The 27717-nt window shown below is 43.0% G+C and overlaps 1 protein-coding gene across 1 annotated transcript in view; it reads left to right on the top strand.

The window, feature by feature from the left end:
• Positions 1 to 6441: 6441 nt before the first annotated feature.
• Positions 6442 to 27717, top strand: part of UGGT1 (UDP-glucose glycoprotein glucosyltransferase 1) — a gene marked incomplete in the record, with an annotated part of 2149769 nt that continues 2128493 nt past the window's right edge. The window contains 1 exon segment of the mRNA XM_044070228.1: positions 6442 to 6575. Coding sequence (XP_043926163.1) covers positions 6451 to 6575 — 125 coding nt within the window.

A 27717-nucleotide genomic window follows, 5' to 3' on the forward strand; every position in this document is an offset into this window, starting at 1 on the left:
TCACGCCCAGTTGTCTACCCTTGGTTCCATTGTCAACTCGTCCATGAGGCTCATATCCTTATGCAGCTGAAGGGGCTAGCTCAGGTGTAGCTCTCGGAAGGCAAGCCTGGATGCGCCTGTGTCATTTCACGGAGGCCTTTAAGTCTTCCTTCACTGACTCCCCCTTTGATGGGTCCTCACTTTTCGGGACCAAAGTGAAAGACACCCTCACCAGATGCGAACAGGTGGGGAAGACCCTATCTGCCATAGGGGCTCATTTCTCTCTTCTTTCTAGGCCTTACCCCAAGGCTCCGAGAGGAGGGAAAATGTGGCTCAAGAAGTCAGAGGTCTTTCCCTGCCACTCAAGGTGAGTCCCCCTCCAGAGGCAGAGGAGGGGGAAATTATTCTGGAAGACATCGTCCTAGAGGCACAGGAGGCCCCCGCAACTTGGGAGACCGTGATTCCTTTCAGCGTTCTTGAGGCATTGCCCGACTGTGCTGTTCCGGAGCCAGTTGGCAGCCAAATTTCGTTGCATCTGGAAGCCTGGGAAAGCATCACCCAGGATCGTTGGGTGCTTCGAATAGTTACCGGAGGTTACACCATCCCCTTTTTATCAACACCCCCTCCAGTCAAAAGAATCCCGGAAGTTCCACCCAGTCAACGGGATCAAGCAGCACTAGAAGTTTCAAAGCTGCTAGAAAAAGGAGTCATCCAACCAGTCCCCTCAGACCATATCGGATCAGGAACTTACTCGAGACTCTTTTTGGTGCCGAAAAGAACAGGGGACCTGAGGCCCATTCTGGATCTCAGCCGATTGAATCACTACATTCTAAAGACCAAGTTCCGAATGGTCACTCTTCAGTCCATTTTTCACTTGCTGGAAAAAGGAGTATGGATATGCTCCATTGATCTCGAGGATGCCTACTACCACATCAAGATGGACAAGGTATCCAGGACTCATTTACGCTTCCGGCTGGGAGCCAGTCACTTCCAGTTTTGTGCCCTGCCCTTTGGTCTCACCACAGCCCCCAGGGTGTTTACCAAGTGTTTGGCAGTGGTGACGGCTCACCTGAGATGTCGGGGATTCCAGGTGTTTCCATATCTGGACGACTGGCTTCTCACCGCCCCCACCAGGCATCTCCTTATTCAAGCCAGGGAGGCTACCATTACACTTTGTCACCAACTAGGAATTGCCTTGAACTGTGAAAAGTCTGCCTTGCTGCCCTCACAGCGTGTTGTTTTTATAGGCACCGAGCTAGACTTTATTCAAATGCGGGCCTTTCTGCCACGAGAGAATGAGTGCTGCAGTCTCAGATTCACGCATTGTTGCCCTTCAGAGTCCAGGCCAGGTTAGTTCTCCATCTCCTAGGATCCATGGCTGCCACCATCATGCTGGTGCCGCTAGCCAGGTTACACATGCGGATCCTACAGTGGCTCCTTTCGGCCCAATGGTCCTTTCAGAAACTTCCTCTTTCCCACTTGATACTTCTCACGGAACGGTGCAAACAGGACCTCAGCTGGTGGCTATGCTCCACCAATCTGGACAAAGGGAGGAGCTTGATTCCTACGTCTCCAATGGCCACGGTGACCACGGACAACTCCCAGATGGGGTGGGGGGGGCATTATCTTGGCAGGACGGTCCAAGACACGTGGCAAGATCACAAGGTACACCTGCACATCAATGTTCTAGAGATGAGAGCAGTGTTACTAGCATTGCGGGCACTCCAAAGCTCTCTTCCTTGGGGAACGATTGCAATTCACTCGGACAACATGTCCGTGGTGTGGTACTTGAACAAGCAGTGGGGAACCAAGTCTTATCCCCTCTGCAGAGAGGCCATGTGAGTGTGGCATTGGGCAGTGTCTTCCCAACGGTTTTTAGTGGCAACGCACATTCCGGGAAAGACCAACGTGATAGCGGACAGGCTGAGCAGAGCTATTCTGATGCCTTACGAGTGGTCCCTGAACGACCGAGTGGCGGTTTAAATTTTCAACAGGTGGGGTCAGCCTTGCTGTGATCTCTTTGCCAGCCCTCTCAATGCCAAATGCAGCAAATACTTCACACTGATCCCCCCACAGGGGGAGTCGCCCAGGGACGCTCTAGTCCACGATTGGCCCCCCCGTCTGATCTATGCTTTCCCTCCATTTCCTCTGTTACCAAGAGTGATTCAGAAAGCCATATCCTTGGGAAGCAGGATGATTCTAATTGCTCCACACTGGCCTCGACAAGTATGGCTCCCCTTTCTTCAGCAGTACGCAGTGGACAGCCCTTGGATTCTGTACCCAGTTCCAGACCTACTGATTCATATGTCAGGACAGCTCCATCCCTCCCTGCAAACCCTCAGGTTGACAGCCTGGCTGCTCCACTTCCATCACTAGTTAGACTATATTCCTTTTCACCTGAGGTGGTACACATCTTGTCTTTGTCTCATAAGTCTTCCACCAGAAGGATTTATTTCAGCAAGTGGAAGAGATTCTCCATTTGGGCTCAAGCCCAAGGTTTGGACCCCTTCACAGCCCCAATTTCGTTAGTCTTAGACATTTTAGCCATGCTTTTCCGACAGGGCTCCGCGCCTGCTACTATTAAGGTGCAGCTGGCTGCAATTTCCAACTTTCATACATCTTACGAGCCTTCTCTTATGGGCCGTAAACATTGTAAGGCCTTCTTGAAAGGCTCCTGGTTACTTCTCCCTCCAGTTTCAGAACCTGTCATGCCATGGGATATAAACCTTGTGTTACAAGCCATCACTTCACCGCCCTTTGAACCGGCTGCCACCTGTGAATTTAAATTTCTATCTTGGAAAACTGCTTTCCTGATGGCCATTGCATCGGCCAGAAGAGTATCAGAGATTCAAGCCTTGTCCATTAAGCCTCCGTATTTGACCTTCCATAAGGACAGAGTTTCCCTGAGACTTAACCCGTCCTTCCTTCCGAAGGTGTCATCCACCGTTAATCTGCATCAGTATCGAGTTGCCAGTGTTCTTTCCGAACTTTTCCAATAAAGCAGAGTTTAGGTTTCGCCAGTTGGATGTGCACAACTAAGATTCTACTTACACAGGACTAAGCATATTAGGAAGCCTGATCAACTGTTTGTGTCCTTCTCAGAAAGCAGAACAGGTTGTCCTATTTCCAAGAGCACAATTTCTAAATGGATCAAAGATTGTATTTCCTTTATCTATTCGTCAGCAGGCAGAAATTTACCTTTTCCCGTTGAAGCTCATTCTACCAGGGCAGTGTCTACATTAGTAGCGTACAATGCTAGGCTTTCATTGGATGATATTTGTGCTGCGGCCACTTGGGCTTCTCCGCACACCTTCATTACTCATTACAAGTTGGACGTGGCTTCTAGGGGCTGGGCTTCCTTTGGTTCCACGGTTCTCAGGAAAATGAGCCGCCCAGGATAGAGGTGCTGGGGACACTGTCCTGTGAGTAAAGAATGTAGGCGAGATACGACCACATAACATCAGGTAGTTATGTACTCACCATAACGATCGCTGTATGTGGTCCATCTCGCCTCACATTCTTACGTAGCCTCCCACCTGCCCCCTTCCTATGGGATTTGGAGGAAAATTGGTTCTGAGAACCCTTCAATGTCGGTTGTTTTTTCTTTCCTTTCAGGCTGGAGCTCCCTCCAGTGGCAGTTGTGTGCGTGGGGTGTGATTTAGGATGGCTGCAAACTAGATCTGGGGCTAGGGTGAGGTGCATCTTGGGATACTGGGTTAGCCCAGCCAATTAGAGACTTTGTGCTAGAAAATAAGTTGGCCGAGTCGGAGCCGATTCTCTGCTCCGAAGCCGTGAGTAAAGAATGTGAGGCGAGATTATAAGTGGTGTATAATGTCTGCAACTGGGAGTGTGTCAGTATGGTTTGTGATGTAAAATGCTTGCAACTAGGATTGAGTTGGTGTTGGTTCTTTTCATTTATTTAAATGTATGATTGCTTATGTCATAAGTGATGGTTTAATAAAGATGTTTCTTTAAAAAAAAAAAAAGGGTCAGAATTGAATAATCTCTGTAATGGTGCTGAGGGTATATGATGTATAGCAATATATGTGAAGTGTAATATTTGTTAATGTGTTAATTCAGCTTGATTTTGTATAAATGTAAATTTGCCTAGATCACAAGTGATGATTCAATAAAGGTGTGTGTGTGTGTGTGTGTGTGTGTGTGTGTGTGTGTGTGTGTGTGTGTGTATATGTGTATATATCTATATATGATGAAGTAAGGCGAAGAATATGCATACTACTACAGATTTGCAGTCTAGGTACATAAACCCAGCAGGTGGTGCGCATAGAGCTTATTACCTCAGAGTACTTTCACTATTGATCAAGGCAGGCTTGCTGCTGATGGAGATGACAAGAAAGCACGTGGATGCCAGGGAATGGTCATATGATTGAGATTAGTATTCTGAGAGAGAGCACTTTCATTAGGAAATATATTTATCTTTTTTGCATGATGCTTGCCAGCCATCTGCCCTTTCACAATTGATCTGCCCATTATTAACACCTAATCACATGAAGTGAGAGTTGGTGTCTAGGAAGCTATTCCCACCCCAATTCAGCTGCTGACATGTATGCTCGCATACACGAGGGTCTTCTGTGACTTCCTTTGTGAACTTTTATTCCTGTGCACTCTGAATGAAAGACTGCTGTGAATGTTACTTGGAAGAGCCAGGAGCACACCCCTGACCCTTGTAATGCATACATTGCACCTCTCCTCCAGTAGGGCCACCTTTCTCCCTTCACCAGGATGGTTAACTGATGGCCAGTTCCCACCTTCTCCACCTGGCTTTTCCAGGCCTAGGCTGGTAATCTACTTTGGGTCATAGTCAGGGCTCGATCCCTCTCCACAACAGAGCAAGGGCTGTTCAGCATTTTTTGCTGGGATTGGAAAGCACCATTGCTAAGGAATTATAGGGCAGGGACATTAGACCTAATGCCTTTGTACTCTGTTGCAAACCTAGTCAGTATGTACAGCTGTAAAGGCTTTTATCATATAGGGAGTGTGTTCAGAAGTTTTCAGTTGTAACATGTAGATCACAATGACTACAAGTAGATTTTCACTTAACTTTGGATATTAAAGCTAAATTTTGTTCTTTTTCAGAATAGGCAGTACTTAAAATGTGTCTGGAATGTGGAAGCCACTAATACAAAGGATGTGGTACTACACAAACTATGATGTTGGGTAACAGTACCACTAATCATTTGTTTTCTTTTTTTCTGTATCATAATGGTCAATGACTTGGGAATGAGAATGGGTCCCTATCAGTTTGTCGAATCACTAATTAAGGAATGCCTCATCAAACAACTATTCAGTGAAAACACTATTTGTTGACCTAACTTTTCAGCAAGCAAAACAGTGGTTGGTCATCATCTGGAATTTACCTTTTTCCCCACTGTAGTGCGATCGCAGAGTTTGTATATTTTAGTTAGCGTGGGTGTAGAGAACCCAGCCTCCCCCCCCCCCCCCCCCATCTGCGTAGGTGTTAAGTTGTTTATGGTTTTTATGTTCACTAGGGCAGAGTCTGCCCTAGGAAAGTTTTTGTTATATTTTGATGGTTAGTGTTTTTGCTGAATAGTTTTTTGAAGAGGTGTTCACTAAATAGTTATTTGACAAAGTGATATAGACCCAATGAGAACTGCATTATGTCGCATCCTGAAACTGTGAAATGGAGCAACACTGTGACTTCTTGTTTTGCAAACGAGTACATTTATCCTGCACACTTATGCACAGTCTCATGAAGGAAATAACCTAGCTGCCACATGTAACTCCTAGTGCCTGTAGTACACTGCATGTCAGATTCTTGAGCTAAAATAATTAGGAAGTGATTGTGTTGAACTTCTCTGCTTGCCTTTGTGCTTCACTGTGGAGACACTTGTATGGGCTACTAGTTCTTGGAATGTTCAGAAGGTTGATTGGCTTTGATTTTCAGCTGCATTAGACATTCTGTGTGTGATAACAGTCCTGGGAGTTTACTGCAGTGACCTTATTTAGCTAGTATTAAGTATGATTTGTTGGGGAGGGATGTAGTCTGTATTTAGTTTTAATCTTTTGCTGTGCTTTTCAGTAAAATGTCATCTTTGTTTACTGAAGCAGTTGCATGCAGTGCATATCTTGATGTTTTCGTGTTCTTAATTCTCTGGTGAATGATGTCTTGACTTGTTTTATTTTCCCACACCTTGAACATTGTGAGACTAGTCAAGCTTCTCTTCTCTTTGAGTTCTTGTTTTGTTGCACAGTTAATTTGATACCTGAAAGCTTTGTGATGAGTTGTTCACATCTGAGTTTATTAATCTAAATGAAGTGTGTACTGTACTGTTTTGTGCAACTTTGAATAAATATTCATATTAAAAACTGGTCTTACAGTTTATTTAAAGCAGTGTATAACCCTTTAAAAGGGATTTGTTATACTTTTAGTTCTATCCTATCTTTAAATACCTTTACTTGTCTTTGTTTTCCGTAGGTGCTGGCTATAAAATGGAAATCATGCTGACTTTGCTAACTCTGTGGTGGTGCTTCTCAACGGCAGTGGCAGACTCGAAAGCTGTGACCATGTCTCTTACAACTAAGTGGTCATCTACTCCTTTGTTACTGGAAGCCAGGTAAGATTATGGAAGTTTTGTTATTAATTTTTCAAAGTTGTGAAGTATGCAAAATAACTCCAGTGAATGAAACAAAACTTCAGCAAAACTGCTTCATGAGGTGAGGGATTGGGCTGTTGTTTCACTGCTTGAAGAGCTGATGTTTTCTTTTAATCTGCTGTGATACTTTCATATCTGAGAAAGTAAATAAATCACACGGTGTTAAGTCAAGTGTGGGAGAGCATTCTGTTCTCCGAGAGGAAAGAGAAGAGATTTGTGACGCCTCGTGCTATATCTATCTATATATACAGATCTATATAGATAGATAGATATGAGTCCCCTACAGATCATCAAACTTTTAAAAGTTTGAACACCTGATAAAAAAGGGGGGAAAAATTGCCCTGAATGGTGGGGCAAGTCCCCCACACACCCCCTGCTACTTAAATATACCAACTCCTAGTTCACGCTACAGTAAGGAAAAGGGAAATCTTCCCATTCCGCTCTGTATGGAGATCTCCGTTCAGAACGTTCAAACTTTTAAAAGTTCCATCATATGGTCTTGCCGTATGAAAATCAAACTTTTAAAAGTTCAGTCATCTGTAGGGAACCCATGTTTTATATATACACCCAAAACAAATGCTAATATGGATCAAAAAAGGGACTGGATTTTGCAATTAGCAATTTTGGGATGTTGCCACACTCCTTTCGTACATACTCTCTCGACCATCCACCGGTCGACATTATGGTGAATATATATAATATGTAGATGTATATAGATATATTTATTTATTTATTTATATATATATATATATATATATATATATATATATATATATATATGTATGTGTATATATATATATATATATATATATATATATATATATATATATATATATATATGTATATATATATATGTATGTTTGGGTCTACTTCATTTCACCTAACTTCCAATTCACTGACTTTCATTTCACTGACCCCATTTCACTGAAATTTCATTTGACTGACACTTCATTTCACTGACAGTTCATTTGACTGACAAGTATTATTAGCAAGAAAATGGAATATGCTCCCTTTCCCCACTGTAGTGCGACCCTGGAGTTAGAATATATACTTGGGGGGGGTGTGGGGGGCGCAGCCCTCCCACTTCATTTCATATGATATTGTTAAGTTTTGATATAATATTGCTTAGTAAAAGAAAAGTAAGTGGGGGGCTTCACCCCCACCCCGCTAGGGGCTGTGCCCCCCACACCCCCCCAACTATATATTCTAACTCCAGGGTCGCACTACAGTGGGGAAGGGGGCATATTCCATTTTCTTGCTAATAATACTTGTCAGTCAAATGAAGTGTCAGTCAAATGAAGTGTCAGTCAAATGAAGTGTCAGTCAAATGAAGTGTCAGTCAAATGAAGTGTCAGTGAATTGGAAGTTAGGTGAAATGAAATATATATATATATATATATATATATATATATATATATATATATATATATATATATATATATATATATATATATATATGTATATATTTATATATGTATATATTTATATATATATATATATATGTATATAGATATATAGATTTTATAGATATATAGATATATATATAAATATAAAACATAAACTGGATTTTAAAAGGATGTGTTTATAATCTGATGACTCTTTATAGAGGAAAGAACATTGTTGATATGAGAGTAAATTTTTAATCTGATGTCAGTCTTTACCTAATCCTTGACAGTGGTTTTGATTCCAAATTTTGGAACAGTCTCTGCCATTATTCCAGCTCGCTCCCTCCAAAAACTCTCAAGCTTCACCTTACCAAGAATGCTTCCCTCAGTTACCTCAAATCTCGTTTGCCACTTCAAAGTGCCAGGTGCGTTTTCATTCCTGCTTTCCAGCTAGGTGTTATTTTCTGTGCAAGTTTTTCAAAATCCTTTAAATTTCTTTTTTTGATTTTTTTTTTTTTTTTTTTTTTTCTCTGTATCTTAACTCCCCAGCTCCTATTTCCGAACATGCTTGTGTTATTCTCCATTACTGTTATTGGTAATCTTCTTACCTTTTGAGGTATTTCTTTGTACTATTGTTGGTACTCTCCTTTTCTGTCTCCTTTACCTTTTTAGTTAATTTCTTGAATACCATTGTTGGTATTTCCCTTTCCTTTCCTTTCATAAAAATAACAGTAATAAAAAATATATATCTTAATTTTTTTGTCTCTATCTCCCTTTCTCCTCTAATGGCTGAGAAAACTAAAGGCACTTCTGGCTTTAAGAGATGCCAGAAGTGTGATTGTAAACTCCCTAATTTAGACGGACACACTCTTGAGTGTAATTCTTGGGCCGGGTGCATCTTCTGGAATCTGTGCCATCTGTCATGGCTTTAGCCACTGGGCCTTAGTAGAAAGAAAAAATAAATTAATATTGAAAGTTCTTTTGAAATCTGACTTCGAGGCTATATTTGTAGCCAGGTCCCATTCTTCCTCCAGGAAGAGGAGTCATTTGGTTCCTTCCTATCCCTGGGAACCAACTTCTAAAAAGGCCAAGACTTCCCCAGCTACCACTATAACTTTAGTATCATCGGTGCCGTATTCTGCGCCAACATTTTTCGGAACCGACCTAAGCATTCTGATCTGACTTCCACTCCATCCATTCCTCAGATATTGGAACCAAAGGAGCATTCTTTTAAGGATCTTCCAAGGACAAGATACTTTCCTTGTATTGATCCATTTTGCAGACAGACCCCCAAGTCCATGTTTGGGCAGAACCTGGTCCCTGTTGGTCTTCTCAGTCTGCTCCACCAAGAGCCTCATGGAGTCTGTTATTCTGAGGCTGGTGGGTCAGCTACTGGCGGTGAGGGGATTTTCCACCACTTTGGTTCCAAGCCTCCCTGGTTCTGGAACACTACTAACTCATAAACCAACTATTATTCCTCCTCTGACTCCCGTTGAAACTTCAGAGCCCCTGGTGCCAACAGCCCCAGTTTCGACTGCTTCTGTACCGATCAGACTGATGTCTGCGGCACTGCTCACAACCTTGAGCTCTTCGGTTCTGTCAGAATTGGAGACCTCATGGGCCGAAGCTTCATTGTCTGTTCCAGGGAGTGTGGTTACACTCCATTTTTTCTGAACGGTCCATGCTTCTCGGGGCTTTGGTACATGTAAGCTGAGCTCCAGCTTTGGAGGTGGCTTCCTGTTTGTGAGGTGTGACCATGGTTCCGAGGGAGTCTATCTTTGTTCCAGGCTCCCACCCCTCTATGGGGTAACTTTCCTTCCAAGTTTTGGAGAGGGCCTTGTCCATTGTGGGCTTGCAGTCTATGCCATCTTTGTTGGGCCACCAACCTAGCCCTTCCCCTCGTCCAGATCTACCATCAGCCTTGGGCCTGATACAGAGGGCACAGAAGACTCAGGATGCAACAGTAGTTATGTCCTTTTCAGATACCTCTCTGGTACATCCCACCGAAGAGGTACCCATGAAGCTAAAGTGCAAGAGCAGGCACTTGGACTCCCCTGAAGAGTTTTACACAGAAGATACCAATTTTGATGAAGGGAAAGCCTCACCCCCAGAAGACGTCTCATTTGGAGACATTTTAGAACTCCTAAAACAGAGGGGTGGCTGGACATCCCATCAGCTTTCTTTTGAGGAGTCCATATACCTGCAGGTTTTCCATGCCCCAGCCTGTGCTGCTTGGATCTCTCTGCCGCTGATGATCTAATTGAATTGATTGCTCAGCAGGCTTGGAAGATTCATGAATCCATCAAAACAATCCCTAAGAGACCAGACCGAGTTCTGTCAGCCCCGGAGGATCAGTAACATTGATCTAAAGGTATTCCAGTGCATTCTATCGTGGTTGCCAGTACCATTTTCCTAGGTGATCTAAACTTTCCCAAGTTTTAGACTGGGAAGTTTATACCACTAGTGCACAAGCACAGAGATTCCTGGACTTTGACTAATTGTTCCAGGTCATTTGTATTGCCAGCATACCCACCAGGTAGAATAACATCTTGGGTCTCGTCCTTGCTAATATGGGAGCATCTTGCCCTATCCCTTACATATCTTCATCACTTGTTAGGTCTGACCATAAAACAGGCTCCTTTTGAAGTAAATCTGAAACCAGAGATCCCTTCCACCCATAGTACCTTTAGAAATTTCTTTAAGACAAACTACCTACTCCTCAGTGATGCATACATTGTCTAGCTTCACATCCAGTTAACATTACTGAATATGCATAAATGCACACCACCACACTGTCAGTATGCAAACAGCTGCATAGATGCAGCTGTACCCTGTAGGAACAAGTGCAGGACTAACCCACATGATAGAACCATAATAATATCAACAAGCTTTATAAGAAAAGGAAAATAATTTGACCAAAACCAACAAGAGTAATTCCCAGAATGTTAGAGCCCTTGTCACTGAAATAAAGAAACGACGTGGGAGCTTAGTAAAATCCACCAAAGCTAGGTTTGAGGATAAAATAGCTATCAAAGCCAAAGAGAACCACAAGGCATTTTTAGTTAAGTTTGTAAACGCAGAAACATGGTACAGCAATATGTTGAGCTGATTTGTGAAAGAAGTTACACTGAGGCTGAAGATGTAGCTAACCTACTGGCTGACAAATTTAGCCATAACTTTACCCCTGTCCTCTTCTTTGTCTGCCAGTCAAGATATACCTGAAACTGGCTCACCTACAGTTACCACACAAAACCAAGTTCTAAAAGTGCTATCAAAAAGTAAAAATACTGCATCAATGGGTCTTGACAATATCTCTAGATGCATCTTAAGCAGAATGAAGCATGATTTAGCTACACCCCTAACAACATTGTTCAATCTGAGCCTCTATGCAAGTTTTGTACCAAGCGAATGGAGAAAAGCTACAGTCATTCCTCTGCATAAGGGAAGACTTTTCACAGTCCCAGAAGTCTGAAAAGCCTGATATGTAAGCCATGGAAAGACTTGTCATGGAATTAATCAATCGGGACATGAGGAACTTCCAAACAATAGACTGATCTCAAGTTTGGATTCCTCAAGGTCAGGTCATGCTTACTCAACCTGGTGGATTTTTTTTTTTTTGAATGTCACCAAAACGGCAGATGAAGGCAGAATGGTGTTCATCACATACCATGACCTGGCCAAAGCTTTTCACACAATTCCCGCTCAGGCATTGTAGAAAAGCTAAATAAACTGGGAAAAACCCCATTGTCACCCACTGGATTGCTGACTGGCAAAGGATGCAGATAATCAAAATAAGGGTAGTTACCGCCACAAAGAGACTAGTCACCAGTTGAGCCCCCCTGGGTTCTGTGCTGGGACCTTTCTTTCTGAAGTAAAAGCAAGTACCAAAAGACTCTGGCTGACTAAATTTGCAGATGACTGCAAGCTAGGAGCAGTCTTGAATCCCCAAATGACTTTGCCGTACTGCAGGAAGGTTTGTCTTAAGTAAATAACTGGTATCAAAATCTTGGTCTAAAACTACATGGTAAAAAAATGCATTGTTGCATCATTTGGGAAGTAGTCTAGCCCAGGGAACTACCACACTGACAGTACACCCCTAAGAGCTGACCCAGTTGTTTGGGATTTGAAAACTTGTGTGGACAGTGACTTACTTTTGACATATGTGTCTATTTTTGTAATAGTCCTTCTATATTGCACAGTTTATAAACCGAGAGATTGTGTCTAGATCTAGGGATGTCATTGTCCCTCTTCACTCAGCCCTCATTAGACCAGTTGACTATAATGTCCACTTTGGCATGTATCTGTCTAGTCACATGCAACAGCTAGAACACCCACAGAGATACCTTACTTAAAGGATAGAAAGCCTAAACAACATGTCCTACATGGACAGACTTGGATCCCTGTCGCTAAACTCGTTATGCTACGTACTGCTAAGAGTGACCTACGACTGGCATGCAAGGCATCCCCTGACATATTACTGATGAATTTAGTGCACATCAGCAAGTCTAATGGCATCAGAAGTACACTATTTAGGGATCTAAACTTATGCAATATCAACAACCATTTGGAGGGATGGATATATTTCGTAGAGGATAATGCTGCCATGGAACAGACTGCCCATCCACATAAAACAAAGTTCATCCCTGTCCATTTTCAAGCACAATTTAGATCTCTGGATAGGAAACAGAAAATTTACCCCAGGACTGCTCCTTGTACTACTAATATATATATATATATATATATATATATATATATATATATATATATATATATATATATATATATATAATATGATCCTAGTTATTCTCATTAGGGGAAATTATATAATTATCAGCCATGGGAATGGTAAAGCCAGTCGATAACCAAATAGGATAGGCCATTTCAAGCACAAAAAAAGAAATTAGCTAAGCTTAAAATGGCCTGCAAGGGTAGCTAACCTAGGGCTTGCCTGTTGACTTGTAAGAAACGTCACACTAACACAGTTCTATTCACTTCCAGTCCCCAAGTAAACCATATCTTGAGGTTGCTTTCAGAGGGAAAAGATAATATTTTTCTTGTGCCATAGGTTTTTTTAAAATGCATGTCCATGAAGACCATGCGAGAGAATCAAAGCACTCAGACATATGAAGTCTGATTGGTAAGCTTCATTGCTTATTAATATGCTTGTATTGTAAATTAATTATGGCTGTATGTTTTGTTATTCCATTTGTTTACTCTGTATCAATTCTCCAGTAGTGCATCTAATTTACATTATAGGGTTTTTGTATGAAAAAGAACCTTGGGGTCCAGTTTGCTTACCTTAAACTGAAGTAAAAGTGGAAAGGCAATGTAAAAGTAAAAAACATTATATTGTTAAAAAAAACTTCTTTAGACAAGTATATGGTATGGAAAGCGAATCACCATTGTCATTGCAAGAACGCAGTAGCTTTAAATCATGTAAACTGACTAATTGAGAAATGCATTTTGGGGAGCAGTTTCAGATGATAACATTTTCAATTTTTGGTAAATATAGTGCAGTAATATCTGAATGTAAAGCCTGGCAATATACATCGCAGGTCAATTTAAGCAAAAATACAGTAACTAAAATGTGCATGTTGGCTTTATGTGGCTTTGGTCCAGAACTGAAACGTGGAGTTATGATGAATAAAAAAAAATTGTCATAAAAACTGCAGATTTTAGAAAACCAAATTAACTGGATTCAAGTAGAGAAAATAATAATAATGTATGTGAAGGTTTTGCCATTGCTCACTATAGCAATAACCCACGCCTGGGTGTGGGTAATGCGGGATTTACCCACGGTTGGCGTGGGGACCAAGCAAAGACAACCGTGGGTAAATCCCGCATTACCCACACCCAGAAGTGGGTTATTGCTATTATACTATGACATTATTTAAGAAAAGAAATAATTACTTTTCTTAAAGAATGGCATTGTATAATGCCTCTTTGCTGCCCTTCCGCAGCTGTCCGGTATCCGCGGCGGTTCTGACGTACTGCGCATGCCTACGCAGTACATCAGAGCTGTGGCCAAAAGCAACGGAGAAAGCAAGATCTCCGTTGCTTTTATGTTCGCTATGTTAAATGGGTTTAACATAGCGAGACAGCTTTTAAAATAAGCAACAGATTCTCCGTTGCTTATTTTAAAGCTGTCTCGCTATGTTAAACCCATTTAACATAGCGAGACAGGTTTAAAAAAAAAGCAATGAAGAAAGCAAGATCTCTGTTGCTTTTTACACACTGTGTTGCTATGTTAAAGGAGTTTAACATAGCGAGACAGCTTTAAAAAAAACCAACGGAGATCTCCGTTGCTTTTTTTAAACCTGTGTCGCTATGTTAAACTCTTAACATAGCGAGACAGTGTTTTAAAAGAGACTTATACTAATGGAAAAAGTCCGGGCGACCTGACCTTTTTCCATTAGTATAAGTCGATTTACAACGTGCACGCTGGCCAGCGTGCACGTTTTGGAATATTAATGGGGGGTCATGGTATAATGTACCTTTTTTGACACCTTTTATTGAATTATGTCGCAAGACACAAGCTGCTATACATTTACATAAAAGAAAACAAAGCATGCTGAAATTTTCAGTTAAATTTATATCATGTATATTCTTTCATACACTTATCAATTCAAACTTGCATACATTGATCAGTTCCTGCCTTCCCTTAAACCTCAGTCCTCATCCTAAACATTTTTCTGTTTGTATTGTTCCCACAATTTCCATTTTTTTCTATGTAATTTGCTTCTATCCTTTTCTAAACATCCCACTTCCAATTTTTTTCTCTCCTCTGTTACAGTAGTTACTTCAAGAGTTGTTGGTTTAGACTTTTGATTTCCATTTTCTAGTGATTGCTTTTTTTGGCAGCTACCAGAATTTAAACTTAGCAAGGCCTTACTATGTCTAGGCAATTCAGATCCTCCATTGCAGCTCAAAAATAATTTCTTTAGTTATACCCATTTCATCTCGCAATATATTTCTGACCGAGTACTCTGTAGGGAATTTTTTAAAGTCGTCCAACTCCTTCCACTACCAAAACCTATCCGTTGCTCACTACACCTTATTTGTTTTCTGCAGAGAGAAGGCTTGGAAATGGACCTCTGAGGCAATCAATTATTCTGCAAAGTCAGACTTGTGTATTCCATGCTTGTTGCCTCCCTCTGAATCCCCTGATGTTCATCGTGTTTCACTGTTGCAGTCCTTACTTACGGGTTATCTGGCCCCCAGTAGCCCTCGATCGGCCCAAGTACCAAAGGTAAAGGGATATGACGTCAGCTGCCATTGGTTGCATTGGACGTCAGTGTCCCTAATACAAAAAGGAGACAGCCGACGTCACTTCCTCAGTCTTCTTTGCAGTGCAGCCCGAAGCAGAAGCTTTTTTGCACGAGTGCCAGTCGGCCGTTTAGCTTATTGATTTCCGACTACGAAAGTTGAAGTCCGCTACAGCTGAATACCCCATTGGGGATCCTCTTTTTCTTGCTTAACAAATGTCAGAAAAAGTTAATTGTCTTACCTGTGGAAAGCAGATTTCCCTATAGAGTTTTTCGTTCTTACTGCATTATTTGCTTAGGCCTTGAACACGATATTCCTAATTGTGATCTTTGTGCTTCCTTTAATCCACGTACTAGTCATCGTTAGATTAAGCTCTTAGCTAAGCACTTCGGAGTTTGGCCCAAGTTTGTCGGTATGGCATCCACCAGTCTTCAGGCCTTAGATATTCCTAAGAAGCGCAAGGACAAAGACCGAGACAGGCTTCAGAGAGTCGAATCTTCCAATGATGCTAGGTTGGTCTTCGGTTCAGCAGTAGTCAGTGAGGTGCCTTTGCAGCCCCTGCAGTCTGGATTTTTAGGCCCATGCCTTTGGTGAGACCATTTATCTGTGCCTCCAGCTTCCATTTTGTCTTCGGACCTTCAGCCTGCGACAGCGAAAGCTGCAGTTTGAGTCTTCAGTTCTTCCTACCGACGGCAGGCGCATACCGACAACCTCCTCTGTGGCCAAGCCTCCTGAGTCCTTCCGTCTGTCGGGTAAATCTTCTAGTCGCAAGCCTGTGAAGAAACTGGCTCCAGTTGCTCCCCATTCTCCTCAATCTCAGATGGTTAAAATGGCTAACGTTCTTTTGACTCTTAATAGGGACTCAAAGCCACCTCCTTCCAAAAAAGGTAGGGATCTCTCTCCAGAAGCTTTGTCTTTTTCAGGACTCTGCTAGCATTTCAGCTGATGAAGAGGTAGTTTCTCAGGTTTATTCTGGGTTTGAGGATTCTGATGCAGAGGACTTCATTCCTTCTGCTTCTCCTCCAGAAGATTATTCTTTTGGTGATACTTTGAATACTCTTAGGGAACATTTTAAATGGGAATGTTAGGAATATTCTCAATCTAAAAAGAGAATCAGACAATTCTTGGATTTGCCTCAACACAAGCCTTTAGCTATCGCTCCTGTGTTTGGAGTTGGTGGATGATGTTTTTCTGGAAAATTTCTTGAATCCCAACTCTGTTACTCCTGCACCCAGGAAGCCTGACAGGTACTATAGAGTTTCTGATTCACATTTCTTTCTCTACCGTAATCCTCTGGCTGACTCAAAAGTTATTTCTCAGGGGCCTAAAGGGGTTAAGGCTACTGTTTCCAGTAATCCTATTCCTTCTTCTAAAGAATCTAGGAATATAGACAGGTGGGGAAAGAATGTTTATACTTCTGCCACTCTTGCTGTTATTTCTATCAATTGTCTCTTTCATATGCTTAATTATCAGCAGCATATATTGGAGGCTATTAAATCAAACATTTCAACTGTGCCCCTTTTGGGGGAGAAAAAAGTTTTGCAGAATTTACCAAATTCTGCCAGTCTTGTCAGTAAGCATTCTTTACGCTGTGGTTTTGATGCTGTTGAAGCTTCCTGCAGGGCTGCAGCTACTGGATCTGTTATCAGGAGGCATGCTTGGCTCAGGGAACAGCCTCTCCCTGAGTCGGTCAAGGCAAAGCTTTTAGATGCTCCCTTGCACAAAGACGCTCTCTTTTTGGCAGCAAAGCGGAAGAGGTGCTCAAGAAGATGGAGGATAAAGCCAAGTCCATGCAAACAGTTAAGGACTTTCTGCAAGTTCAGCCTCCTTGTTTTAGCAGGAACTACCCTTCTAAGAGTTGGACTTTTCCTGATACTAGCAGGCGGGACCGTTCCAGGACTAGAGGTTGCAAATCTGCTAGGGGTCAGGGGTCTACCCCTCAGAGGACTAAACAATGGCATGCTTCCATGTCGAAGTCTGGAAGTTCCAAGCCCACATCTCAGGCCAAGCATTCTCAATGACTTTGTCTAACTTCTGCCTGTTCCTGCTTGCCCAGAGTCTCCTTTAGGGGGTATTTTTTCAAAGGTTTGGGCCATCATTACAGATGACAAATGGGTACTCAGAACTGTATCCCTAGGACACTAATTTTCTTTCCACACCTTCCTCATGTTCAGAGGATTCCCGGACATCTCTTCAAATCAAAGGGCAGAAGTAGGAAAGTAAGTGTTAGCTGTATTGCATCTGGGGTGCAATAGAATCAGTTCCTGCTCAGCAGGTAGGCCAAGGCTTCTACTCCAGACTCTTCCTAGTGCCAAAAAAAGAGGGCACTTAGCGTCCTATCCTAGATCTTTCCATTCTGAACTCTTTCCTGGTGATTCCAAAGTTCAAAATGCTCACTCTTTATCAGTTGCTGTCAATGTTGGACAAGGACTCCTGGCTGATAACTAGATTTCAAGGAAGCTTATCTGCACATCCCTATCCAGGAAACCTGCAGACTGTTTCTTCGCTTCAGAGTGGACAATCAAATTGCCTTTTGCAGGCAGAAGAACATACAGATTTATCCTTATTTGGATGACTGTCTGATTCAAGCAAAGTCTTGGGAGAAGCTGTTAAAAGATTTGGAATTTGTAGAGACTCTTCCCTGGGTTACACTCTCAACGAGCAGAAGTCGAAAATGGTACCAACCAAAGCGAACATTCCTGGGAGCAAGTCTGAACACAGCCGCCCATATGATGTATCTCACCCAGGAGAAGCAGACAACTCTCTCAGCTTACTTCAAGGACTTGGCAGGCCTGTCCCACCTCCATGCAAGGAAATACCTGCAATCTCTGGGATTCATGGCCTCTTGTATTCTCATGATTCCATATGCAAAGCTGCATATGAGGAAATTGCAATGGTACCTCAAGGATGTTTGGTGTCACCATACTCGGGACCTGGATGTAATAGTTCCTCTGCTTCCTTGTCTGCAGAAGGAGTTTCTATGGTGGGCGACAGCCTGTTTGCAAAACAAGGGCATGCCTTTCCGCCCACCTCCTGCAAGTCAAGTCCTGACTACAGACTCATCGGATTACACCTGGGGAGCTCACCTGGATGGCAGGTGCATACAGGGATGTTGGAACGCCCAGCAGAGGCACTTGCACATAAACAAACCTGAAGGAATTGGTAGCAGTTCACCAGGCCTTACTGGCTTTCAAGCATCTTCTTTCAACTGGAACTCTGCTGGTAAAAACAGACAACACCACAGTCAGGTCTATATTAAAAAGTTGAACGTTTACTTACCTGAACACCTAAACGCTGACACGTCTTCATCGAACTGCGAAAACCTCGATCGTCCTGAAGCGTGAAATCTGAAGCGTCGATTCGTCATGGTTGCAGTATAGCTCCGTAAGGCAAGTGTGCAATAGTTACGACCTTAGGGTTAGGGTGTGGGTTAAGGTAAGAGCATAGATGGTAATGTATGTTACATATAGTGTAGGGTTAGAAGTAGGGTTTTATTTAGGTGTATGTGTGTGGATTATTTAGTTTGTTTGATTATAGCTTTTTAAGGTAAGTGTGCTATAGTTAAGGACCTTAAAGTTAGGGTGTAGGTTAAGTTAAGTGCATACTTGGTGGTATATGAAAGATTTAGTGTAGGGTTGAGTTTAGGGTTTTGGTTAGTGTGTTTGTGTAGGTAGTATGTAGCGGGCGGTGGGATGAGAACTATGACATTTAGAGTTTTTGAATTTCGCAGTTTAGGGCGTTCGGTGTATTTGCGGTTCGTGGAATATGTGTCTGCGTTTAGGTGTTCGGGTAAGTAAACGTTCGAGATTTTGATGTAGACCCCCACAGTCATGTGGTACATCAACAAACAGGGAGGGACTTATTCTTTATCCCCCTGTGCAGGCAGAGCATGATTCTATGGGCCACAGCAACATCATTGGTCATACATCTTCTAGCTCAGTTTCTTCCAGGGAGACTCAATGTTTTGGCAGACCAGTTGAGCAGACGAATCTTGGATCTTCATGAGTGGCAACTGAATAGAGCAGTCTTTTACAGCATCATTCAGCACTGGGTCACTCCACAGGTGGACCTTTTCTCCTCCCGGTCGACCACCTTCTGCCACTCTCTTTTGCACCAAACAGCATCACAGCAAAACCTGGAAAGTGGATGCTCTGTCTTTTCCTTGGGCACTTCTTTCAGTTTATGCCTTACCTCCTCTTCCTCTTCTTCCAAAGAGTGTTGTTGAAGATCAGGGATGAAAGACCAAGGACCATTCTCATAGCCCTAGACTGGCCCAGGCAGCATTGGTATCCTCTGCTTCGCAGTCTATCCCAGCTTCCTCCGTGGCATCTTCCTCTGAAACCAGATCTTTTTGTTCGGGAGGGGGGAAAGATTCTGCACCCTCATCTTCAGACTCTCCATTTGGTAGCTTGGTTTATTGTATGACTCCATCTTCTTCTTCTTCCCTTTCCCAGCAGGTGGTTGACATACTTTGTGAGGCCAGGAGGCCTAGCACTGGGAAGTCCTACGCTGGCAAATGGGAAAGATTCTCTCATTGGATGCAAGCTAAAGGGGAATCTTCTCAGCTTACTCTTCCTCTGATCTTGGAATATTTGGCTGAGTTGCTTCAAAGTGGACTTAACCTTTCTTCTATCAAGATTCATGCTATTTCTGCTTACAGTTCTTTCAAGCAGCCCATTTTCTCTCATCCCCTGATAAAATGTTTCTCAGAGGTGCTAGCAACTTAAAACCTCCCAGAAGGGCCCCTACTGCAGCCTGGGACCTTAATTTTGTGTTTGAAAAGCTCACTCTTCCTCTTGAGTCAGCTTCCACCGCAAATTTAAAGTTTCTCTCTTGGAAAACTGCATTCCTCTTGGCTATATCTTCAGCAAGGAGAGTTTCAGAACTGCAGGCTTTGATGGCTGTGGAGCCTTTTCTCAACTTCCATGCAGATCGGGTTTCCATAAGAACTAATCCTTTTATGCCAAAGTTGGTTTCTAGCTGGACTCTTAACCAGTCCATTCACCTTTCTACCTTCTTTCCTAATCCTCAAAATTGAGGGGAAAGGATCCTGCATTCTCTTGATGTACACAAACAGCTCAGGTTATACCTGGATAAGACTAAGGACCTTTGGAAATCATCTCAGCTATTTGTTAGATGTTCTTCATTCCACATTGCTGCAGTCCTAACTATTGGGTAGTCCGCTGTCCAGTCGGCCCGAATACCAAAGTATATGGCTGACGTCGGTCAAGGCGCATTAGACTGACGTCAGTACGTCAGGGTACTAATGCGCATGACCGACGTCATATCCTCAGTCTTTTTTGCCGCATGGTCCGATGCAGAAGCAGTTTTGCGAGTGCAGGTTGGCGTTCTGAAAGTTTCTGAAGTCAGAGTTTCAGACCGAATCAAAGTTGGCTAAGTACCCCGTTGGGGAATATTTTGGTTTTTCTTGCCTCAGTATTTAACCGGATGTCAGAAAAAGTGAATAACTGTATTTCTTGTGGGAAACAGATACCTCATAGGGATTACCATACTTTGTGTATACCTTGTTTAGGGCCTGAGCACGACGTTGTTGGATGCCGCTCTTGTGCTAGATTTAACAAACGCACTATTAAGAGAAGGTTGGACTGTGCCAGGTTAGTTTTTGGGAAGCGTTGTAATTATAAAATGCCGTCGGATGCTCCGGCGCCCGCTTCGACCAAAAGCGCAAGGACAAAGCAGCAAAGCCTAGAGTGGAGGAACCGACAGTCCCGGACGTCGGTTCTTTAGAAGGCTCAGTGGAGCCGGAGGTTTTGCCAGGAGTTTCTTTGGAGTCTCAGGAGAGACTTTACTGTTACAGGATGTGTCCTCTCAGGAAGTAGGCCAGGCTGAAGGGGCTTCTCAGGTGGCTGTTCTTCCCTCTCTTCCTAAGTTGGTTAGGGCCTCCCTTCTGTTTCCAAGGCTTCTTTAAGAGGCAGGCCTAGTTTAGCTTCAGTGGGGTTTCTCCGAGTGTTTCAGGGTCTTTGCCTAAGAAGCATATGCTAAAAATGGCAGAGGATTTGAGTACTATGATTAGAGGTTCTATGCCCCCTCCTGATAAGAGGCCTAGGGTGGAACCTGAGTTTGAGAGTTTTGAGCAATGTTCGGAGGCTTCTGAGTCTTGACTGAAGACTTGCAGGAGTATCCTCCTTATTCTGATTCTGATGTGGATGATTCTACTCCTTCAGCTTCGCCTCCTGAGGATTTTTCATTTTCAGAGACTCTGCATTCCATGAGGGAGCATTTTAAATGGGAAGGTCAAGATTTCTCTGATTCCAGGAAGAGGCTTAGGGAATTCTTGTTTTACCCCAGCATAGGCCTTTAGCTATACCTCCTGTTCTGAATGTGGTAGAAGATGTTTTTGCAGAGGCTTCCTTGAATCCTGGTTCTTTGCCTCCTGCCCCAGTTAAACCGGATAGGTACTATAGGGTGCCTGAGGCTCATAAGTATCTTTTAAGAGTCCTAGGGCAGACCCGAAACTGACTCTCAGGGGCCTAAAGGTGTGAAGGCTTCTGTTGTTAAAAATCCTGTTCCTCCTGATAAAGAGGCAAGGGCTTTGGATAGATGGGGAAAGAAAGTGTATACTTCTTCCACTTTAGCCATGAGGGCGTTGAATTGTCAGTTTCACATGTTAAAATATCAGAATTATCTCCTTTCACAATTGAAGTCTAAGGTGGATGCTCTGGCTGAAGGTATTGAGTGTAAAGAGTTGCAGGATTTAGTTCATGTGTCTGAACAGGTGGGTAAGCATTCCTTGCAGTGTGGTTTTGATGCTGTGCAGGCCTCCTCGAGGGTGGCTGCCACTGGTTCTGTTCTTCGTAGGCACGCCTGGTTGAGAGATCAGAATTTAGCTGAGCATGTTAAGACAAGGATTTTGGATGCTCCTTTACAGTCTGATGTGTTGTTTGGTTCGCCTGTGGAAGCAGTTTTAAAGAAAATGGAGGACAAGGCTAAGTCTATGCAAACTGTTAAGGATTTTTGCAGGTGCAGCCTCCAAAGTTTAGTAGAAATTGGCCTACTAAGGGATGGACATATCCTGCTTATGATTCCCAGTCTAGGGGTAGGTCTAGGCGTGGTAGGGGCAGAGCTCAAGGTTCTTTTAGGCCTAGAACAGGAGTTCACCTGCTCAGACTTCTGGTGAGGGCAGGGGTCAGTCCTTTCGTAAACAGACCCAATGACCTGCCTTTTCAGCTGCCAGTACATTCTCGCCTGGCAGCACCTTTGGGAGGAAGGCTGTCTCTTTTCAAAGAAAATTGGGATTTAATTACCCAAGACAGATGGGTTCTGGATATCATTCACCACGGTTACAGGTTTTATTTCCATACCTTGCCTCCTTTCAAAGGCATGCCAGACATTCCTCCTCTACAAAGACAAGAGGCTCACAAGCAAATTTCTCTGTTGCTCCAAATAGGGGCCATTCAGCCAGTTCCTGTGCCAGAAAGGGGCCTAGGATTTTATTCTCGCCTGTTCCTAGTACCAAGAAGGGGAACACGTGGAGCCCAATTTTGGATTTATCTATCCTCAAGACTTATCTGGACATTCCCAAGTTCAAAATGTTGACGTTACAACAGCTTTTACCTCTGCTGGGCAAAGATCACTGGATGGTAACTTTAGATCTCAAGGAAGCTTACCTTCATGTGCCTATCAGACTACGTTGCAGGAAGTATCTGCGTTTTCGAGCTGGAAATTGTCATTATCAGTTCTCTGCATTGCCCTTTGGCTTATCTACTGCGCCCAGAGTATTCACAAAGGTTCTGGCTCCAGTGATAGCTTACTTCAGACTAAAAGGAATTCAAATCTATCCTTACTTGGACGACTGCCTGATTCTGGCTCAAGAAAAGGAAGACCTTTTACAGCATTTGGAATATGTGATAGCAGTGCTAAGATGCCTAGGGTATTCTGTGAACGAAATAAAGTCCAGTCTAGTACCCTCTCAAGACATGCTTTCTGGGTGTGAGACTGAATACAGCAGCCCAGATGGCCTTTTTAACCTCGGACAAACAAAAGAATCTTTCCAGTTACTTCCATCACCTATCTCTTCAGTCCGGGCTGACTGCAAGGACAGTCCTTCAAGCCTTAGGGTTCATGGCATCTTGTATTCTGGTGCTTCCCAATGCCAAACTGCATATGAGGAAGCTGCAATGGTATCTCAAAAATGTATGGACACAGCACTGCCAGGATTTGGACACTGTCATTCAAATAATACCTTGCATTCAAAAGGAATTTTTGTGGTGGGCTCAGGAATGTCACCTAAACAAGGGACTCTCTGTGACCCGGCCAGAGGCGAGTCAGATTCTAACGACAGATGCCTCAGACATTGCTTGGGGAGCTCATCTAAATGGAAAGTGGATACAAGACAAGTGGCCTGCCAGACTACAGCATCTACATATCAACATGAAAGAGATGTTAGCAGTCCAGTTTGCATTAATGGCTTTCAAGAAGTTACTTCTTCCAGGGCAGGTGTTGATTCTAACAGACAACACAACTGTCATGTGGTACATCAACAAACAAGGGGAACACATTCTTACCCGTTGTGCAGGCAAGCAATGATTTTATGGGAGACTGCGCTCAGCTTGCAACTAACTCTTCAGGCAAGGTTTCTGCCAGGAGCACAGAACTCCTTAGCAGATGTGTTAAGCAGACAAATCATGGATCCCCACGAGTGGAAACTGGATCTTCATGTATTTCAAAAATTGACAGTGTCATGGGGAACTCCAGACATAGATCTGTTCGCTTCTCCACTAAACCACCAGCTGCCAAAGTTTTGCACAAAGAGGTTTCATCACACAGCTTGGAAAGTGGATGCTCTTTCTTTCAGTTGGAAAAATCTTCATGTGTATGCCTTTCCACCTCTGCCTCTTCTCCCAAAGGGTGCTCCTAAAGGTCAGACAAGACAAGCCAAGGATGATTTTAATAGCTCCAGATTGGCCTCGGCAACACTGGTACCCATTACTGAGGAGTCTGGTAAGGAAGCCTCCATGGCCTTTACCTTTGATTCCACACCTGTTGTCTCAGAGGGACGGTCACCTGCTCAATGTCAAGCTCCACTCTCTTCATCTAACAGCCTGGCATATTCTGTTTTGAAACACAGCAGGTCTCAACTTCCTCAACAAGTTTTAAATGTGATTATGGAAGCCAGAAGACCTAGTACAAGGAAGGTGTGCGCAGAAAAATGGAAGAGATTTTTATTTTGGAGTGCAGCGAACAATTTGGAGATTTCTGAGCCTAATTTGAGTGTGGCTCTTCAATATCTTACTGAGTTATTGGACAAAGGTTTGTCTTTCTCTTCCATTAAGATTCATGCTGCAGCAATTTCAGCTCACTATGATTGTGATCCACCATTGTTTTCGCATCCTTTGTTCAAGCAATTTCTTAGAGGGGCAAAGAATATAAGACCCCCACGTAGAGCTCCTACTCCTGCTTGGGATCTCAATTTTGTGTTGGAGAAACTTACTCTACAACCTTTTGAGCCTGCGGCTACTGCTGACTTGAAATACTTGTCATGGAAGACTGCTTTTTTGTTGGCCATTACTTCTGCAAGAAGGGTTTCTGAGTTGCAGGCCCTTATGGCGGTTGAGCCTTTTTTGATTTTTCATAAGGATAGGGTATCATTATGTACTAATCCTTCCTTTATGCCTAAGGTGGTTTCTAGTGTGGCTTTAAACCAAACTATTCATTTGCCTACTTTCTATGCAGATCCCCAAAATAAAGGGAAAAGATTTTGCACACTTTAGATGTACACAGGCAATTGCGTTATTATTTAAGCAGGACTAAGGATTTTAGGCAGTCTCAGCAGTTGTTTGTTTCTTTTGCTTTGAGTTCGCAGGGCAAGCCTGTGTCAAAACAAACTATTTCTAGGTGGATTGGGTTTTGCATTGCATTTTGTTATTCCCATCATGGCAAGGAGATTCCAGCTGGGATTAGGCCTCATTCCACTAGGGCTACTGCCACTTCAACAGCATTTCTAAGGGGTGGCAACTAAGGATATTTTGGAGGCAGCTACTTGGAGTTCAGTGCATACTTTCTCTAAGCATTATCACCTTCCTCTCTACTCTAAGTCTAGGGCTGGTTTTGCCACAGCTATTTTGCAAGGCATGTTGTCAGCTCCTGTTTCCTTATGATTTGCCAGCCTCCTTACCTCTGCTTTGGGATTCTACCCAATAGTTAGGACTGCAGCAATGTGGAATGAAGAACATAGTACAGTTTTGTACCTACCATAAATGTAGATGTTCGAGGATCCACATTGCTGCAGTCCAATTTACCCTCCCTCCTTCCCCTCTGTGTTTAGGGGTGGTTGTGTAGGTGAGGTTATATTCTGGTACTTTTGTATATATTGTACATATTTTTGGTGCAGGTATGTTTGGAGTTTTTGGTATTGGCCTTGCCTTTTTAGGGTCTTCTGACATCTGGGGCAAGAAAAGACTGAGGATATGACGTCGGTCATGCGCATTAGTACCCTGACGTACTGACGTCAGTCTAATGCGCCTTGACCGACGTCAGCCATATACTTTGGTATTCGGGCCGACTGGACAGCGGACTACCCAATAGTTAGGACTGCAGCAATGTGGATCCTCGAACATCTACATTTATGGTAGGTACAAAACTGTACTTTTTGCTCCTGGAGCTCAGGGCAAAGCTATTTCTAAGCAAGCCATTTCTAAATGGATTGCACATTGTATTTCTTTGTTATTCCTTTCATGGCAAGGTTCCTCCTCAGGGTGTGAGGATCCACTCTACAAGAGCAGCCTCTACTTCTGCAACCTTTTTAAGGGGTGTCCCTACTAAAGGTATTCAGAGGCTGCCACATGGTCTTCTGTACATACTTTAACAAAGCACTGTAATTTGCCTTTGTTTTCTAGATCTTGGGCAGGGTTTGCCACTGCTGCTGCAGGGCATCCTCTCCAGTCCATGATTGCTTTGTTACCCTCCACTTTTTTCCCTGGGCTTTGGTAATCAACCCATAAGTAAGGACTGCAACAGTGAAACACGATGAACGTAGTACAGTTGTGTACACTTACCATAAATGTAGATGTTAGAGTGTGTTCACTGCTGCAGTCCTGGTTTCCCTCCCTCCTTCCCGCTGTTTTGGTTTTCCTCTGCTCTCCTTTACTAAGGTGCAGACTTTATTTGGTTTGTTTTACCAAGGATTATTTATATTTCTCTTAAGACTTGTGTTTTTGGGGGCTCCTGACATTTGTGGCAAGAAAGACTGAGGAAGTGACGTTGGCTGCCTCCTTTTGTATTAGGGACACTGACGTCCCATGCAACTGACGGCAGCCAACATCATATCCATTTACCTTTGGTACTCGGGCCGATCGAGGGCTACCGGGAGCCAGATAACCCATAGGTAAGGACTGCAACAGTGAATACACTCTCTAACATCTATATTTATGATAAGTGTCCACAAATGTACTTTGTCAGATGCATAGTAATATAAATGTGGAAGTCGTAAACTCCCATTATGGACATCTGTCTTTACTTCCCACTTGCTTGTCTGTAGCCAGCTACCACAGGAGATCATTCTGTCAGTCAGATTCTCACCATACTTTTGATCATCTCTCTCATACCTGGGACATTGGTCAAACCAGAGTTAATGGTATTGCAAAAGTCATCAAGTTAGCTTGCTTGTTCTTTATAAAAACCTTGTATAGCAATCCACAAATTTCTACATGGGAGTTCTAAACACTTGTTGAAGTATAAACCTATGCTGTTTTGTCCATATGTTTTTTTTCCTGGATTGTACTCAATTGTAGAAAAAAATCAAGACTACTGTGTCATACTTGAACAATGTGAAGTAGAATGCAGTCTGTCTGTGTTAAGGTCTCCTTGTGGGGTTTCTCTTTCACTGAGACTATTGTTAGAATGTTCCAGTGTTTTCAGTGTGAGAACACTGAAGTTTCTCACTCCCTCAAAAAAATAGTATGAGTTGTTACAGAAGAATCTTTCAAAACCTGCACTCATTCGTCCTGTCTGCTTTAGAGAAAGTATGTTTTACTACCTGCAGTTTTCCTGATAGTCTGCTAGCTGTCCAGAAAAGGCAGATAGATTGTATAAAGTTCATAGATTAGTGTGTGTGTGGGTGTGTGCGCTCCTGTGCGCGTGCCCTCTTGCCTTTTTTTTTTTTTTTTTTTTTTTTTTTGAAAGATGGCAGATAGACAGAAGGGAACCACAGGTTTTAAGCAATGTGAGGCCTGTGGCAGAAAGATGCCCAACTCTGATGGACATCTTTCATGTGTGTGTTTAGGTGTCCCTCCTTTGGAGATGCAACCGCTGTGTGAACTCTGCAAGAATTTCAGTGCTCGTACCCTTGCAGAGAGGAGAAACAAACTTATTCTCAAGGGGCTGCTAAAATGCCCTTTTATGGAGGCTTTGTCTGAGGCGGAAACATCCAAGTCCACCAGAAAAGAATCTAAGAAAAGATTCAGTACCTTTGTCCCCCATGGTCCAAGAAGCTA

The sequence above is a fragment of the Protopterus annectens genome, chromosome 4.part1, assembly GCF_019279795.1.
Source record: "Protopterus annectens isolate FY-2018-M chromosome 4.part1, PAN1.0, whole genome shotgun sequence".
In the NCBI taxonomy this organism is placed as follows: domain Eukaryota; kingdom Metazoa; phylum Chordata; order Ceratodontiformes; family Protopteridae; genus Protopterus; species Protopterus annectens.